This window comes from Condylura cristata, unplaced genomic scaffold (genome assembly GCF_000260355.1).
Source record: "Condylura cristata isolate star-nosed mole 26May11 unplaced genomic scaffold, ConCri1.0 scaffold00013, whole genome shotgun sequence".
In the NCBI taxonomy this organism is placed as follows: Eukaryota; Metazoa; Chordata; class Mammalia; order Eulipotyphla; family Talpidae; genus Condylura; species Condylura cristata.
Genome location: NW_004567114.1, coordinates 38,004,012 through 38,022,927, shown reverse-complemented (window position 1 = coordinate 38,022,927; position 18,916 = coordinate 38,004,012). Strand labels below are relative to the sequence as shown.

Sequence of the window (18,916 nt, the reverse complement as noted above, 5' to 3'; positions counted from 1 at the left end):
ATAGGTACAGAACACTATCACCTTTGGTCAGCTTTGTTTTCATCTTTATATAATTTTTAAGTAATAATAGATCACCAATTACAGTTCATCCTGAAAAATAATACATATGAAGAGGTAAGGAATTTATTTTATTGGCAACTTCTACATTTTCCCATTTATTTGTTAAGTTATAACAAAATATTTTTTTTTTAAAGATTTATTTATTTGTGCATACAGAACTGGGGTACAGGCCAGAGGCTCAGGGGCGGTGAGAGGCTTCACCAGAGACAGAGCGGGGAACAGAATAGGCAGATCAACGAAGTACACTGCTGAGGGGAGCAGCGGGCGGGTCAGGAGAGGTCTGCCACGCCATGTGGTCACCTCCGGGGCAGGCGGGAATAGAACTCATGCGGACGCGGCTTTAGATTCTCAGTGCTGTGCTTTAACCCGCTGCGCCACCAGGGAGGGCCACAAAATATTTTTTATAAACATTTTCATGTCATAATTTGTATTTAGGGTGTCCTGGATATCCAATGACTTTTGTTTTTCAATATAGAGGCAAAATGTCAAAGCAAGAGCAAAAATAAATGAAAACAAAAACCAAATACCCACACTGGGGGGGTGTATTTTAAAGATATTATTAGTAAAATATTAAAAATATTATGTATATATTTAAAAAAAATTGTGTTTGACAAGAAGGGATGAGTAAGGTCCCTTAGTACACAGTACTCTTTTTAATGACGTTAGAATGAATATGGTTCACGATTCCTCATCCTCCCCTCTTAAAACTCAGTTATTGTTTAAGAAGATAGTGCTGGGTCCTCCCTGGTGGCACAAGGGGTTCAAGGACAGCACTATGAAGCTATCTGCAGCCACTGCAGCACGAGTTCCATCCCCAGCCACGGAGCTGACCCACATGGTGCAGCAGACCTCTCCTGTCTCCCCGCTGTTCCCCTCAGTGTGTACTTTGTCAGTCGGCCTGTTCTGCTCCCCACTCTGTCTCTGGTGAATCCTCTCACCCCCTGCACCTCTGCCCGGTACCCCAGATCTTATAGGCATAAATAAGTCTTTTTTAAAAAGAAGATAGTGCTTAGGAATTATGCCTCATGGTCCCTGAAACTTGCATGCAGTGCCCATCCCAGGTTGATTGTGGAGAAAAACATATACCGTCCTTCAAGATGTTAGATAAAAAACTAATGTCAACAGCCAGGCAAGCAAATACACATTCATTTACTCAAGTATTGGTCATGACTTTTTATCAAGAAAGCCAGCTAGTCATGCTAATGATGAGTGAAAGGTGGATTCTTTGGGTAGAAGGTCTGGGGGCTCACAAGCTGCAGGGGCAGGAGGATGTGTCAGATGCAGGACGAAGCCTAAAGAGGGCTAGAGCAAGAGGGGAGCTAATCAGTGAGTCACAACTTGTTAAAATGCAGGTTCTCAACTTGTGTGGGGAGGCGTCTCAATTTTTGCATTTTTACTAAGTCCCAAGAAGCTATTATACATGGTATAACCTGGGACTACAGAGCTACCTACTGATACAAAACTAGAATGTGTCATTTCAGATTTTTTTTTTAATTGCTATAACATTAGTTTACCACATGTCTGTATTTAGATGAACAATTCTTTGTTTTAAACTAAACTTCTACCATTCCAGTTAGAAAGAGAGCACCAAAAAATAGAATAAAAATTGAAAATAATAAAATAAGGTCTGAATTCTATCAGTTGAGAAGCTAGTTAAGTTAAAGATACTAGCTTGTGTAATTAACTGATAAATAAGAATATCAATGGATCGTGAAGGATCAAAATACCCTGCCTTACAAAACACTGTAGACTGTGCTTAGGCAAGGTGGTTTTGAGGTTTTAAAATACTGGCTAGTGTGGACACTGCTTCCTGTAACAGGAAAGAACTAGAAAGTCTGGTTGCCTCATTTCAGCAGCCAGGACTATTGTAAAACACACCTGAATGTGTGCCATGAAAGTGGAGGACAATGAGGCAGAAACAAGTGTTTTCCTACAAATCAGGTGCAAAGTAGAGCGGCCAACGTATTTTCTACTGAGAAATGCAGCAGAATCTTGAAGCTGCACTTCCAGAAGCTTGAAATGCTCACAGAGTTGAGGGCCTGGATTCCCACCACCTGCCCTCCCACACACTCGAGGCTGCACTCATGCAGCCAGTCAGCCAATCACCCCGAGTGCCATCAAATGTTGATCTAACATTTCCCTACCAAATGGTGGCTGATTTTAATGTTTCTGGGTTAACAAGGAGAACAGAAGTCTTAACTTGCTCTTCTTTATTCTGAGTCTTTTCCTGTTATGGTTAAGGAAATCAGTTAATTCCCAGAGTTTTATAAAGCTTTGCATTAAGATACATTGAAAAACAGACATTTCATGACCACAAGTTGGCCTGAACAGCTCTGAGGAGAAAAAAGAGAACTGTCCCCTTGCAATCCCATCAAGTTCACAGAAGCTGTGGGGTGGTGATAAACTTCCTCCCTACCTTGCTTTCTCCAGCAAACCAACAAATTGATCTGTGAATCTAGATTTCCATGCAGACAGTGGTTCCTGACTACACTAACATGCTGAGTCGCATGAAAATGGGATGAGAGCAAAATGGGAGAAGAATTTTCATTTACATCCAAGAGGGCTTTTGGATCTGAACATTTCAGATGAAACAGAGCTAAGACAAAGCAAATGCAGGTCTGTGGAGTGAGCACAATGTGCCAATGTGTGGCATCTCCCTAGGGGAATTTCTCAGTGAAATCTGCATTCCAGTCAGCAGAGAAGCTGAGGAACTTTATCAGTGACAGAATTCTAAGAAATACTCCCCTTTCAACTTTGGGATGCATAGGTCATAAGAAACAGTGAGCAAACAGAGGCATCAACGATAAACTGCATTTGACAGTCCAAACAACTGAGAACTGTTTCTGGGGAATTCCAAGTGCTTAACAACGGTAACTAGGGCGATGTGAGCTGAGTAGTATGAACTGTGCAAGACCAGATGCAGTGGTTGGCCACAGGTCTGAGAACAGATGGGTGTGTACAGACACAGGCTGACTGGATGCTGAGGTACCCCTCCTGTGAGGAGTTTTCTCCTCACAACTTTGGGGTGTGACCCAAACTTTAATTGCAATCACTTCTCCTCCTCCCAAGAGCCTTTTTTTTTTTTTTTAGGGGACTCTTACTAATAATGTTTTACCTAACCCTATCAGAGTTCAAGGTAAGGCAAGAATTCTAATAAAAATATTTTCCTTGGGGGAGATGAAAATGAATACTTTCTTGTTGTAAATCTTCCTTGCAGAAAGACCTTAAAATTACAAAGCCCCTCGACCTTTAAAAATTTTTTCAGCTTGGGAGATTTTCATCAGCCTTCTTCACACCTGCCATTGAAAAGACAGTGACATATATGTGAGTGGGGACAGGACTGTGCTCTAAAGGGCAGGCTCTTTTCTAGAAAATGTTGCTTTTTTTTTTATAGAAACAATCTCTTTTTTATTGGTATAATGCATTTTATGTTTGCCCTTTAAAATCCCATCCCAGCAAACAACAGATGTGGCAAATAAAATAGTGTCTTTCTGATTCAACTTCAAATTGTAAGGAAAGAAATTAGGGCTACTGAGACTGGCTTTGGAGACCAGTCTTTGGAAACCATTTGGTCTCTCTTTTTCCATAAAAAACAAAAAACAAACAAACAACAACAACAACAAAAAACAACACTGGAAATAGAGGCTTCATTGGTATGACAAGATCAAAAGGAACAGTTTCCTGAAATTAAAGATTTTTTAAAAGTAGCAAAGTTAGTAGGTATGATTAACAATTTCCTTTCATAAAATCTGAAGTGGAAATGCATTTGAAAATTCAAGGGTTGGTAGTTTTCTTTTAATCTTTGATAGAACAGTAGGTAAAAGATACGAAATGAAATCCTTAAATATTCTGAAATATAATGAGTACCACACAGAACACTTTCAAAGACTGGATGGATACTAGGCACTAGCTGGTCAGGTTGTATCAAGATCTTGGTCACTTAAGAAATGTCTGTTAGACTATGTTTCTCTGAGATTACATGAAATCCCAGGATACTTCCCTGGGGAAGGGAACCATTTGCTTGGTTATTTACAACTTTTTATGATAGTAAAATATACTGCTTATGGAATAGGTAATGTACAGAAGAGAAATTAGAAGAGAGTGAAAATTACTGTACCTGTAATACCATCTCCCACAGAAAATTACTGTTGACGCTTTGGTGTATTTTTTCTACCACTTTTTTTTTTTTTAACTTCCTTTGGAGACCTGAGATGCTCTCTATGCTTCTATGCCTCCTTTTTCAACTACCATAAGTAATACCAATCAAACATAATATTATGACATTAATATTTTCTTATATATATCACAATTTATTAAATGTTACTCCTTTTCCTAGGCAAAATTAACATTTTTTTGTGATTGCTTATTTGTATGTCAGTAGTTTAAATACTCCCATAATAATTCTGTGAGATTTGTTATCTCCAGTTTAAAGATGAGAAAGATGAGAAAACTGGCTCAGCTAATTTAACAGAGGCACCATATCTCTAAGAGTAATAAGCTGAAATTTGATCTCAAATTAGAAATGAGGTTGCAATTTTTCATCCATATAAATATGTGCCAAACATATTTCTACATAATGCTACCTCCTCGTTTTCTTTTTTAAATTTAGAAGTAGAAGAAGATTCACAGTACAGTACTTAGCAATATTGTGAGATTTGCCTTTCAAAATGTTCCCAATATTGTCCGTCAGAGACTTTCCTTGGTGCAATTTCTCATCACATCCTTTAGTTTCATCCTTTCTTGGCCAGAGATTGTCCAAAAACTGCAAAGGAAGAGGTGGGAGCCACCTGGGCTTATTCTCCACCTTTCTTTCCCCTGGCATCAGCTCTAGCCAAAGTCTCCCCATATAACTTCCTAACACAAACTGACCCTGTAAGTATGCGGGGAGCTCAGAGAGCTCAGGCTTTTTGCAAATCTAATCTAGTATTGTTTTGTCAGCACCGTATGTGTATGAAATAAAGATAAGCAGAGAGAAAGTCTAAATCACACTCAGCATCAGAAAACTCCGCACTTGGGCTGACTGGAGATTCAGAGCTCTTGAAGGTGTGCTCCTCCATCTGACAGGCTATTATAGGAAACAAACACTGATGTAGTAGGTGCTTAGTGACAGATGTTTTCGGAGCACTCTTGGGCAGGGTGGGCTATGGAGCTGCTGGGGGATGGCACTGGACATTTACATCCAAAGGGGAAAGTCAGTCTCATTGACAGTCCTCACTGAACATCAGGGAAAATGGTAAAGCTTATGTTAAATGTGCAGAGGGTAATGGAAGAGTTTTTTTAATGATATAATTTTAAAAGATGGCTCACGTATATACCTGCCATCCATCTCGGATCTTCTGATTGAAGATTCCATATTCATATCGGATGCCATATCCATAGGCAGCAAGTCCCAAGGTTGCCATGGAATCCAAGAAGCAAGCTAAATTAATCAGACACAGGTAAAAAGCAGAGACATTAAGGTTAATTAAATAGATCTTTCTCTAAAAAACATGGTAGTAAAGATCAAATAATATGAAAGATAGGCAAATGGGTTTCTAGTAACTTGAATGTATGTAAAAATTAAGAGATTTTTGGAACCATTTTGGAAAGCGATTAGATATTTATTTTTTTGCACAGTACAATCTGACACAACATATGTGGTAGTATATTTTAATATCAAGTTTAAAGCTCATAGATAACCTATGACACATTCTTCCTGTAGAGTATACCCCTTGACTGCCATCCTAATTCTTATTCCTCTCTAGGGAAAACTGCAGAGATTTTTTTTCTATTGTTTTACACATATATGTACTCACAGAAAAGTAGCATTTTAAAAACAAAATAAATAGGATCACACTGGGTGGTTTTTAATACAAGTTACCTCCCTGCCCCTTGGAGGTTCCCTCACCTTCTTGGGGGGTTCATCTATGCATTGATCAACTTCATTCTTTTTTGGTTGCTGTGTATTATTCTGTAACATGGATGTCAACTACCTATACATCTGTTCTCTTACCGGTAGACATCAGGTTAATTCTAACATTTTGTCTTTATAAACAGTACTGCAAGTTTTCCTCCACACAGTTCCTTGTGCACATGTTTGTGTGTCTCTTTAGTGTTCAGAAAGCTGAATCATAGGGATGGATTTTCAAATTAATGAAAGGTAATATTTTTTAATGTTTTCATCTATATTTGCTGAAAAATCATTTCCTGAAGAAAACAAGGACATGTCATCCATATGCAATGTAGATACTAATTAACTAAATTATACCAATAGCATACAGGTGTGCCCTGCCTACTGGTCACTCATAAAGGAAACTGTCCAGTACACTAGACAACAACACAGTGATCAGATAACTTAAGTCACATCAAAAAAGTGTGGGAGTTAGCAGCTATGAGCAAACAGCAGTGAAATAAGGGGCCACTGTGGAAACCCTCAAGCACACAGGAAGGATCTGGTTAACTGAGGTCTGAAGCAATGTCTCTTTTGTTCAAGTTCCCTTCTCCGTTTGTTTAGAGCTGATCAAAACACAGTACAAACTCGATAACCAGGTCACACTTTGCACTTCTCTTAGAAAGCCTGTCTGGTTTTTCTAACCAGATGCAAGTATCTGAGTAGCACCAGCAGCCAGAAAACAGGACACACAATGTCACCTACCAGCAAGCCTCCCAAGACCACCATTGCCAAGTCCTGCATCTTCTTCAATTTCCTCTAATTCCTCCATGTCCAATCCAAGCTGGGAAAGAAAGGAAAGCAACACTGGATGTAGATACAGGTGCAACCATTTCAATGATTTCCTAAACTCTGGGTCAGGCATGAAACCCACCAGCTCCCTTGCTGCTACTTCTGGCCTCAGATGCAAGCTGCAGATCAAGCCGTACGAGATGGCACAGCAACAGCTTGCAGAAGAATGGACGCTCAATGTCCAGTAATGACCCTGTCCCTTCATAGCTATGGGACAGCGGACACGCTACTAAATCTCTCCATGCTTCACTCCTTCCATTTAAAAAATGAGGATTAAAAATAAATTTTAAAAATTGAGGATAACAATTTAGAGTTGTGAATTCAATGAGAACATATAAACAAAGCATTGAGAAGGAAGAATCTACATATACAGAAGGAACACCTGGGCCTATATAGCCCCCAATAAATGTCAGCTACTATTTCTTAAAATTATTTTTCTGTATTGTGGAGGTAAAATCTCAAATATAGTCCAGTCCCAAACTGATACTAACTGGGGTGAAGGATTTTGAAAATTATCTAAAGGTATGAGGCCAGACCTTCAGGGATGGACTAAAGTTCATCTTTTCATGAACAGAATATATTTACTCAGTAGGGTCAGGGGCGCTTAACCCAAAACCAGTTGGTTAGTCACTGTTTGTGAGGCCTGAGGTCAGGGAGCTGTCAGGAAAACTCAAGCCCTTGGCCTGTTGGTCTGGACCTTAAAGCCTTCCTTCTCTGGGAAGGGTAGGAGACCCTGGAAAGTCAAGAAGCTTCTGTGACCTTGGGGATGGATGGATTTGGTTGCCAGCCAATTCGATGCCTCACTTGCTCAGCTCCCTATCATTGGGAACACTGTGGACTTAGGGCAGAACCTTGCAGCCTGGGAGCTCATTCTGGACTGCTCATCTTATAATGAGGAAACTGATGGCCAGATAAATTAAATGAGCTGTCCTATGCTAACTAGGTAATAATCTACCCCATGCTTGGCTAATGATAATGACAGTCTGTTGTGAAATGTCTGCATTCTTATCTGAAAGTGATGTAATCCATGGCATTAGATACTATTTATAATGGAACTATAATTTACATACTTGAAAACATAAGCATAAGATATGCAGATGACTTGAAGTTGATGCGCTGGTCTCCATGGACCTATTTTGTTACCCTTACACCAAGAATTGTTTCATCTTACAGGTCTTGACAACTCTATTTTCTAAGACTTCAAAAATTGATCTGCTTCTGTTCACTGCTGTAGGAGCTTTCAGGACTCAAGTTTACTGGGGTCCTTGTGCAAGTCAACGGCTAATGCTAACACTCAGGATTTTTTAAATTCAAAAAATAAAAGCCTATAGTGGCTATAGATCTTAAGGAAGTAGCCCTGGTTCTTTCATCCCACCTGGCATTATGATGGGCCAAAGGATATACATATTTTGAGCAGATATCAAAAGAAGCAAAGAAAAGGGAGTGGAGGGGAGCGGCAGTGATGCTTCCACAGGACATGGAAACCTTCCCCACACGAAGGAAACTAGCCCTTAGTGACAAGCAGTTGGCCACTTTCAGGGGATAGCCCCATGCCAAAGAAAGGACCAGTATGAATGGCCTCTTGTTTAGAACGTGTCTTTGCAAACACCCATTCCTCTTTCCAACTACACTGAAAGTTAAGGATTATTTTGTTTTTGGCATGGACATACCTGAAGCTCCAGGAAGAAAGAATTAAATATATTCACGAAAACAAATTTTTTATTTAAAGTTTTAAGACATAGGTTCCTCATTTACAGAGGAACTATATTTCGCATCTCATTAAGCAATGAATGTACAATGATGGGATTTTAAAAAGCGGTATTTTTTATATTTTGCCTTGACATACAAATAAAAGCATTTTTCAAAAATTAGATAGAAGCCCAAAGTAAAGTTTGGTATTCTGACAGCAGGGACTCAAGAACTTTTATAAATCTTGTTCAAATGTTAATTTAAAAAATGTAATCTGCTGGGCAATGCTGTCAAAAATTTTGGATGGAAAAGAATATTCTCACAAGGCAAAACTATTTCCTTAACTCTGTTTTTCTTAAACCAGAGATCACCAGTAGCTTGTATTTCTAATAGTTGGCATTAGCCATGTCCATAGAAGAAAATTTTCACCATTTTATGGTTCCAATGTTCCTGAACTGACCTTGAATTTTTTTTTTTTTTTTGAGCTTGAAATTTAAAGGAAGAGAAGGAGAAACTACTGAAACTATGTACCTGGTAAATGGCCTCATCACAGGCATTCTGCAGACCGAGGTTGATCATGGTGTTCTGTAATGTTCGCCCCATGTAAAATTCCAAAGAGAGGTAATAAACCCTCTGAAACAAAGAGAGGTAATGTTAACTACAAAAGGCCAGTGTCAATTTTCAATATAAAACACAATGTCACCAACAAGAACACACAAATGACACAAATGTCATTTGAACAGGGGTTCAAATGACAGTCCTTTAGGTGAATCGAGGACTACCTGACTGCACTACTAACAACTGGCTTTGGAGAAACCATTGTGTATAACATTTTTGTCAAAGTAATTCAGTATCTTTTACCCCCAAGAGGAAACAAAGCCAATCCATTCAGGTAATTAGATTCAGTGTTTTGTGCTTTTAGCTTCCTGTTCATGAGCTTCATGAATCAAGCATATGTTTTGTATAAACAAAAGTCAAGCTGTCACAGCTTGTCATTCATTTGTGAAATATTTATAGGATGAGAGTTAGGTAGGGTGCCTGTTAGCATCTCAATTCATCTAAGAAATACAAAGATGAATTCCTGTCAGATATAGACAATGACTAGAAGGTATTTCTCCTGATTACAAGTAAAATCATGACTGTTTTAGAATTAAAATTATTCTAGAAAGCTTATGGATCATCGGTGACAAAAAAAAAAATGACCTTAGACTTTTTGACATTTGTTTTTTATGAAATGGAAAATTTCTCTATAAACTTAAAAACTGTATGACTTTGACACAGATGTCAGGTATATACTATTAGAGTTGAAATTAAAAAGTGTCAAGGTCAGATCATCTAAAACCTTTCAAATACAAGCAAAGTCTATTAACCAGAAAAATAATCAATGAGTAACTTCATCATCCCTTTTGACAATCTCTTCTTTATCTGTTTTCTTTTTCCCACCACCAACAAAACAAAACAACTAAAATCTGTAAATACACCAATATAAAGTTATCTCAAAATTTTTTTTTTAAAAATTTATTTATTTTGTGCATACAGAACTGGGGTACAGGCCAGAGGCTCAGGGGTGGTGAGAGGCTTCACCAGAGATAGAGTGGGGAGCAGAATAGGCTTACTGACACAGTCACTGCTGAGAGGAACAGGGGATGAGACCAGAGAGGTCTGCTGCACCATGTGGGTCACCTCTGGGACCAGGGATTGAACTCGCATTGAAGCAGCTGCAGCTCGCTTGCAATGCCTTGCTTTAACCTGCTGTGCCGCCAGGGAGAGTCCCTGTTACCACTTTTATTTCATAAAACAATGGAATTCTGGTGCTCACCTGGAGCATCAACATCTGCATCTCAGTGTATCATCTATCTTAGTTAACACTATTTCCAGAGCACATCATCATCACTTTTATCCAAGTTGTTGGGACCCCTACAATGCTATCACTGGGGCTCTCACTCATCAGATGTCTTTGTCAAGTTAAGAAAAGGTCTCTTTTCTGGGGTAGATGGAGGTCAAAGGGGTACCTGGTGCCATTCATCCCTATGGCTGGTGACCTTGTACTTGAGGCCAATATATCACAGGAGTTTCTAAGCCAAAAATACCCATTTGCATATTTTAAGGGCAATTTTATTCATGCTTCCTTATATGTATTTTCATTATCTCTATAATAGAGTCACATGTATTTCCTTTTACTTTTGCATAATCTATAAATAACTAACTTATAAAAATGGCATATATACAACTTTGGCAATTGTGAGGTCATACCCATTGAAGTCATAACTGCATCTGTGTTAAATGTCTTGGCCTCCCTTTTAATGATTCCAAATTAGCATGGACTTCAGATCTATTAAGACACTTTAAGATCTTCCTAAAAAAAAGTGTTGCTCAAAATAAAGTAATGGAGAGTTCTTAAATACAGTTTGTAAAGCACTGTCTGATAAATATTTATTTATTAAATATGTTTGTTAACATAAAAAGGAGTAATTGAGAGAGCACCTAATTTTGTGACAGCCTTTATAAGAACATGTATTTAGGGTTACTTTCTATATTCTCATAAATCACTTCTTGTTTATATGTGTGTGACATTCACATTACATTTGGGGTCCTATAAATCTTGAATGATATATCTTCCCTATCCTCTTAGTAATGAAACATATTCTAGTAATAAATTATTTAAGCATATCCAATATACCTTATAACATAAACACATGTATTATAATTACTACTATTTTATACTATGTATATTTTATAGAAGTAGATCTTTTCAAAGGGCTTATAAAGACCAAATAAAGAAGAAATAAGCGCTACAAGTAAGTTAAAGATAATTTTATTTTTATTCCTTGTTTTAATAGAAGCACCTGGGTACTTCCATTAATCAAAGATGAATGGAACAGAGAGCAACAAAACAAACTTTTAGGACAGGCAGGAACTGAGCTCATGGTGAGAAAGGTGTTTCAAGTGGAGGGCGCACGTGGGCAGAGCCCCCAGAAGGGAGGGAATATAGAAATAGCACATTGGTTCTGTGGGAGAGTAAGCTAAGTCCAGGAGGATAAGGGAAGAGGATGTAAGAACGTGAGAAGGACAGGTTCACCTGAACTGAGAAGGATGCTAAAAGCTTGATAAAGAACAATGGCAGGTCAATGGGAGCCAATGATATCTGAACAGAGAGCAAGACATGTTGCTTTAAGAAGCTGAATCAGGCTACAATGTATAGAATGAGGTGGGACTGCAAACTCAAATGCCTTTAGGAGCCAAGTAGTGAACAGAAATGTGTAATGGAGGTCACATGAAACAGTGAGGTGTACTGAGCCAAGAACTGGCACGTGCATGTCCTGCCCAAAGGGACTAGAATTCAACATGCTAAGGGATGTCTTGCTGGCCAAGTAAAACATGTCTGCTAGTCATGTTTAACTGCTCGTGGCCAGTTTTATGACTCTGGAGAGCCATTTAGAAGTCTACTTCAGAGACTGAGTCAGGCCCTCAGTTAAGACAAAAGTACGAAAAGAGGATAGAAGTAATTTCAAGGAGACCTATAGATTTCAACAGAATATGACAGCCTGTGGAATGGGAAAGCCAAGGGGAAGTCAATGGTGAGACTAAAGCTTGTGCCTGGGTGACTGTCAGAATGGCAATGTCACTCAGAAACAGAAGATAGGGCAGGACTAGGAAAGATAGTAATTTCAATTTGAGGAAGTAGGAAGATGTCCTGCTCAAGCTGTTAGAAATGTAGGAATGGAGATCGAAAAAGAAGCCAGACTAGAGATCCTAAAGTGGGATTCACCTGCACAGTTACTGAAGAACGGAGGTGGAGGGAGAGAAGCTGGTTTACTTTCTCTCGTTCCAGTGGTAACCAAGGCCCTGCTATGCAGATGAAGGGCAGTTACAGAGGAGATTCCAAATTAATAGGCATGGAATGAATCCTACTCACTGTGTCACTATTAGAATATCTGGCTTATAACTGCACTGTTGTAGGAAAGGAGAGCCCAGCAAAAAAACAAAAAAACAAACAAAAAACAAAACTCGTTAGAGTACCAGGACAACTAGAAAGTACCAGTTCAGCCTCGGAGAGGGAGTTTGTTCTATTGGTACTAAATACTATTAATGCATACACATCCATTGAGACGCATAATAACTATAACAGCTGAAAGTATGTGAGCTCACAATTCAATTCTACACAAGCACCCTGTATATTAACTAGAACAGAGCTGAAGGGACTTGAACTCAGAATTTAATTTTGCATGAACACCACGGATAATAACTAAAATAGAGGTGATGCTAATTGAGTTCATGATTGAGTTATACATGAGCTTTTAGTAAAAACTATAATAGAACAGACAGTACTGGAGCTTAGAATTGAAATCCACATGAACACCAAAAGTATTCTCTGGAGAATAGCTAACATCATTAAGATTATCAAGTTTTAGATAAGCAAATGTGTAATAACTATAATAGTTGATGTTAATTGCGATCATTGGGTTCTACGTGAGCATCATGAGTAACAGTTATAACAGAGCTGACTATAATTAAGTTATAAGAGAATTCTGCATGAGCACCATGTATAATAACTAAAACAGAGCTGACATTAATTAAACTCACAAGCAAGTTCTACATGAGCACCATGTGTAATGACTAACAGAGCTGATGGTTCTTGAGCTCACAATTGATTTCTACATAGCACAATTGACAATAATAAAACAGTTGAAATTAATTGAGATCTCCAAGATCTATATAGAACCATGAGTAAAAATTATGCAAGAGCTGATGTTAATTGAAATCACAGAGTTCTACATGAGCATCATGTGTAATATTACTAAAGAACTAATGGCACTGAACTCACAATTGAGTTCTACACAGTACAGCTGGTATTAAATATAACAGCTGACAGTACTCGAGCTCACAACAAAGTTCTACTTGAGCACCATGAATAACTATGAAAGAAATGATGATAATTGAAATCACTGAGTTCTGCTCGAGCATATACATTATACTACAACAGAACTGATGATACCTGAGCTCACACTCACAATTGAGCTTTACAAAGCACAGTTGGAAACAACTGTAAGAGTTGACCTGACCTGAATTAAAATCACCAAGATCAATATAAGCACAATGTGTAATAATAATAAAGAACAGATAATACTTGAGTTCACAACTGAGTTCTACATAGCACCATTGAAAATAACATAATAGAGTTGATTTGAATTGAAATCATTTTCTACATGAGCATGATGAGCTATAAGAGTTCTCAAAAACTGAGATCATTGAGTTGTACACAGCCCCAAGAGTAGTAACTATAATAGGACTGACCTAATTGCGATACGATAGAGTTCTATGTGAATCCCACCCCGGGCCTAGGGTTCACAGGGCCTCTGGCACCCTCTTCTGGCATTATATGGTCCTGCCTGGGCCTATGCCGCCTAATCTCTACTTGGTTGCTGAGGGCTACTGGTGATTTCTCTCCGTGGCCCCACTTGGGAACACTGCCTGTGACTGACAGTTGTATCTTGGCCTGCACCTTAACTGCCCTCAAGGCACAGTGGTGGTGTCATTTCATGGGCCATTGTGGGGGTCTGGGGAGATGGCTAATTAGTGTGCTTTTAATTTGTACTTCTTTATTATAAGTGATGTTGACATTTTTTCACATGTTACAGGCCCTTTGAATATCTCCTGTGAGAAATGTCTGTTGAGGGGTTTGCCCACTTTATAATGGGGCATTTGATTTTTGCTGTTGGTTCCTGTTGGTACTTAGTAAATTTTAGAGATTATTATCTATCAGATTTATGCAAATATATTGTCCCATTCTGTAGGTTGTCTTTTTGTTTTTGTGATGGTTTCTTTTGAGGTATAAAAGCTTTTGCTTAGATAGTCCTGCTTGTTTATTTTGCTTTTGTCTCCCTTGCTGCTGGGTTTATATTCCCAAATACATGTTTATAGTAAGTATCTTGTATTAGGCTGCCTATGGTTTTATTCAAGTACTTTATGTTTTCAGTTCTTATGTCCAAGCCTTTAATTTATTTTGAGTGAATTTTCATATAAAGCATTAAACTACTCACTCACCTTTTTTTTTTATAATATTTCATTTAGAAAATAAAGTGTATTCTGTTTGCCAGTGGGACATATATCTTTTTTTTTTTTTTACAAATTGACATATTTTTACTTTAATATAATTATTATCAATTTCATTTAAATAATTAACAACAACTGACCCCTTCCTGGTGGTAAGAGGGTTGGAGCGCTGTACTTTGAAGGTAAGTTAAGCCAATGTGGCTTCAGTGCGAGTTCGATCCCCACCCCGGATGTGATCCACATGGCACAGCAGACTTCTCCTGACCTGCCCGCTGCTCCCCTCAGCAGTGTACTTCATCAATATGCCTGTTCTGCTCCCCACTTTGTCTCTGGTGAATCCTCTTACTGCCCCTGCACCTCTGGCCTGCACCCCAGTTCTGTATGCATAAATAAATAAAATCTTTAAAGAAATAATTAACAACTAGTTTGATTATTCTACAAGGTAGAATATACTTTTCTTCAAACTTCAGTGTTTCAACTTTGTGTATAATTTTAAATTCTTTTTAATTTGGTTTTTCAGGTTAATCACCAATGTTTAATGTTCCCTTTTTACTTTCTGGAACACTTCTGTTTTTTTAAGGAGAGCTTTTGGAGAAAAGTAATTTTTAGTTTTCCGAAAACCAATTATCTTGTTATTATAATATTATGGTAACGATTTCAAGTATTTTAATATTACCTAAGTCAAGAAAAATATACAATATTAGCATTTTCCAAGGTGAAGTTAATAATATCCATATTATGTTTTATTTCCATCTGTGTTCTCACCTCACTTTTTAAAAAACAGCAAATACTTATATACAGGCTAACCTCTAAATGTACTTAATACAAGATATTTTATTTTTTAAAGATTTATTTATTTATGCCTATAAAAACAGGGGTACAGAGGTGTGGGGAGGATGTGGAGGAGGTGATAAGATTTCACCTGAAACAGAATAAGGAATAGAACAGTTGGACTGACTGAAACACACTGCTGAGGGGGCGAAGAGGGTGGGTCAGGAGAGGACTGCCATGCCATGTGGGTCAGCTTCCCGGCCAGGAATAGAACTGGTGCTGCTATGGCTGTAGTTAGCTTCACCATGCTGTGCTTAACCTGCTGCGCCATCAGGGAAGGCCCAATACAAGAAATTTTAAACTAAAATGTCGGAATCTTATTAAAATGCTTTTTTAGTTAATGTATTTTTTTTCTTAAGAATACTTCTGGCCCTCCCTGGTGGCGCAGGGGATTAAAGCACAGCACTGAGAATCTAAAGCCGCTTCCGCATGAGTTCGATTCCCGCCTGCCCCAGAGGTGACCACATGGCGCGGCAGACCTCTCCTGACCCGCCCGCTGCTCCCCTCAGCAGTGTACTTCGTCGACCTACCTGTTCTGTTCCCCATTCTGTCTCTGGTGAAGCCTCTCACCGTCCCTGAGCCTCTGGCCTTTCCCCAGTTCTGTATGCACAAATAAATAAATCTTAAAAAAAAAAAAAAGAATACTTCTAACCCTAACTTGAAAAGGAATGTAATGCTCTTCTATATGAAGAACTAAGAGCAGTAGCAAGCTATTTAAACACTCCTTAGAGGTATCAACCATAATTGCTACTACATTTTCCATCCTCATCATTCTTCATCAAATTTTTATTACAACCAATTCATCAACTTTATGAGTTAATTTTCTAGAAAAATATCTATTCAATCAGTATTACAGAGCTACACGAAGTAAATGAAAATAAACTATTAAAGATATAAAAGTACTACTGATGAATTGGGGTTTTGGGAGGAGACCTGGAGTCTGAGGACCCCAGGTGGGCTCTCTGTTGCTTTTTATTTTGCAGGAGTGAACGAAAGTTAGAGAAAAACAAGAGCGGGGTCTCGGGTCTCAGGTCTCACTGCGTAGACAATGGGGTGGGGAGAAGTAGGTGCTTATATGGTACAGGGAGCAAAGCGAGGGGTGTTGATTCCTGAATGTCTTTTACTGAGTGGTTGGGCTCTGGGGAAGGATGTCCTCTATTGTGGGGTTCTCCTAGGTTACCTAGGTCCACTCAGTTCGTGGGCTTCTCTGAGTCTACCCAGGCACTCTGAATTTGCCCATATCACTTAGCCTATCTTCCAGAAATTAGCCTTGATCTGTTGTTTTAACTTTGTGTAATTGTGCTGGTGTTCTGAACTCTTCAATCAGACCATACTGTATACAAATACTTTACAAGGGTTGATGGAGGGGAGATGGGATGAGGTTCTAAAATATGGCTCATTACCACCACTCCAACTTAAAAACTTAAATAATTTTTAACCTAGATACAGCATGTACCTTGTAGCAGTACAGCATGTACCTTGTAAGGTACAGCATGCACCGTGTAGTGACCTCTCTATGCAAATAATAAAAAAAAAGATACAGTAAACTTAATGTATGTAGAAGTGTTTTCAAAGGATAGATTCCAGCCTTGCTACTTTCAGGTGCAAGACTAAGAGCCTGCGGTGAGGTAGTGTTTTCTCTGAAAGCTGTGTTATGGCTGTGATTCCTTACTGTGCGAATATACTTTCTTTTTGCACAGGGAGTCTGGGGTCATGGACTGTTATTTTCTTCTTCATGCTTTTTTTACATAAAAAAAAAACTCCTAATAAATACTTACATGTATTTCCCACAACCTCCAGGACTTATCTTTCACGCTTGCCAGTAATGCTCCAACCTCTTTCTTCCAGTCTCCTCTCCCAATGAAGATTGACACCCACCTCACTCTGGCAGCCAGAGTTGTTTCCTCACCCTCCCTTTTTGCAACACAAACCCTCCCCTGCCATGGACTCCTCCAGTCTCCCCACCCACCCCTTAGACTGTCCAGGTAGAGGGAATTTGCTTAGAGCACCCTAAGGAACTCTCCATTCCGGCCTTCTTGCAGTGGGTACGGTGGTCAGGGAACAGCTTTACTGAGCAGCTCAAGGGCAGGTCGTGGAGGCCAGACCATATCCTGGCCCACGCCTCCACCAGGCAGGAGTTGAGTGAGGCCAGTAGTGCCTTGTCTCCGGAACTGACTGGGGGAGGGGGGGAGGAGGACGGGCGCACAGTGCCCTGTTCCTGGGGTGGACCTTAGCCCTCCCTCTCCACCGCACTCCTCTGTGAAGCTTCCATGTCCTTGCCAGGTCTGCCATCTAGTCTTTCCAGTGTGGGATCTTCAACTCCATTTAGCCACTGTGTCTCCTCTGCTCTCCTTCTAACTCCCTTGGCTCTAGCTGCATCTGAGAACTCCGTATTTCCCCTCCTCTGATAAAGACTAAGTTTTGCCCAAGGTCTTTTGTCCATTTTGCTCAGGACCTGCTGTGTGGAGGCCGCTGTGTGGGACCAACACTGTGCCTTGGACACACAGGTGGCGACGATACCTCTGTGCTAAACGCTCTGGAGAAGTTTGTGAAATGAGTGGAAAAGCACGGGAGACCTGGGCACTTGCTCACCAGAAGGTCCTCAGGGGCCTACAACTTGGGGGGTGGGGACGGTGGTTGTGCAGCTGAAGTGACCCCAAGTTGTTGGAAGAATGTCCCCTCACCACCTAGATACCATCTCCCCGGACTTTGGCGGGCGCTGACCCCAGGAGGGCAAGAGTGGTCACGCCCTTCACCCCCACGCCGGGTCGCAGTCCTCACTCCAGACGCCAGGCTGCTAGCCGCGCGCGCCCGGGAGGAGTCCCCCGCTCCCCCCCCCCAAGAGCCCCCCCCCCCACGTCGCCAACCTCTCACTCGGGCGGTACCTTGGGGCACTTCTCGTAGTAGTACTGCTGCGTGCGGATCCAGCGCCCCACCAGGTGGTCGCGCACCGTGTGCGCCAGAGCGAAGTAGTAGTCGCGGGGGGTGGCCACATTGCGGTCCTTGACCAGCGTGAAGTGCAGGTGCCGGTTGAAGCCCTTCTTTAGCTCGGCCACATTCTCCACGCCTACGATGCCGCGGATGCTGATCTGCCGCCGCTTCTCCTGGTCGGTCAGGGGCTTGGCCATGGCGCGGGCGGTGCGGAGCAGCTAGCGGGACAGCGGGACAGCGGGACAGCGGGGCGAGCGGACGAGCGGGACCTGCGGCCCCAGGCGCCCGGCGGCAGGTCTGGGCGGAGCGCTCGCCGCGGCTTTTGAGTCCGAAGAAAGTTTGGGGTCCGCCCCTCGGCACGGCGCCGCCCCCTGGCCGACCGGGGGCCTGGGGAGAAGAAGGGGGCTTGGCCGCACTTTGCTGGGTGGGGCGGCGGGGGCAGGGGGGTGGGCGCCGCGGCCGGGAGTGCGCGCTGGACTCCTGCGAGCGGCCAGGTGGGGCTGTCGCCCGGGTCCCCGCTGAGCCCTCTAGGCGGTGGGAGGCGGGGACCTTCCGCAGGTCACGTACACACTCGGAGGCTCCCTTCCGGGTCTGCGGAATCTGGGAGAGCAGCACCCGTCTTTCCACCCG

At 40.9% G+C, this 18,916-nt stretch overlaps 1 protein-coding gene across 1 annotated transcript in view; it reads right to left on the bottom strand.

Moving 5' to 3' along the window:
• The window catches only part of PYGL (phosphorylase, glycogen, liver), a 36,543-nt gene extending 18,022 nt beyond the window's left edge, over window positions 1-18,521 (bottom strand). Inside the window, exons 1-4 of the mRNA XM_004682099.2 lie at window positions 18,241-18,521; window positions 9,002-9,103; window positions 6,695-6,773; window positions 5,376-5,479 (exon numbers count right to left, since the gene is read on the bottom strand). Coding sequence (XP_004682156.1) covers window positions 5,376-5,479; window positions 6,695-6,773; window positions 9,002-9,103; window positions 18,241-18,483 — 528 coding nt within the window. The 5' untranslated portion in view covers window positions 18,484-18,521. The remainder of the gene's footprint in view (window positions 1-5,375; window positions 5,480-6,694; window positions 6,774-9,001; window positions 9,104-18,240) is intronic.
• Between the last annotated feature and the right edge of the window lie 395 nt (window positions 18,522-18,916).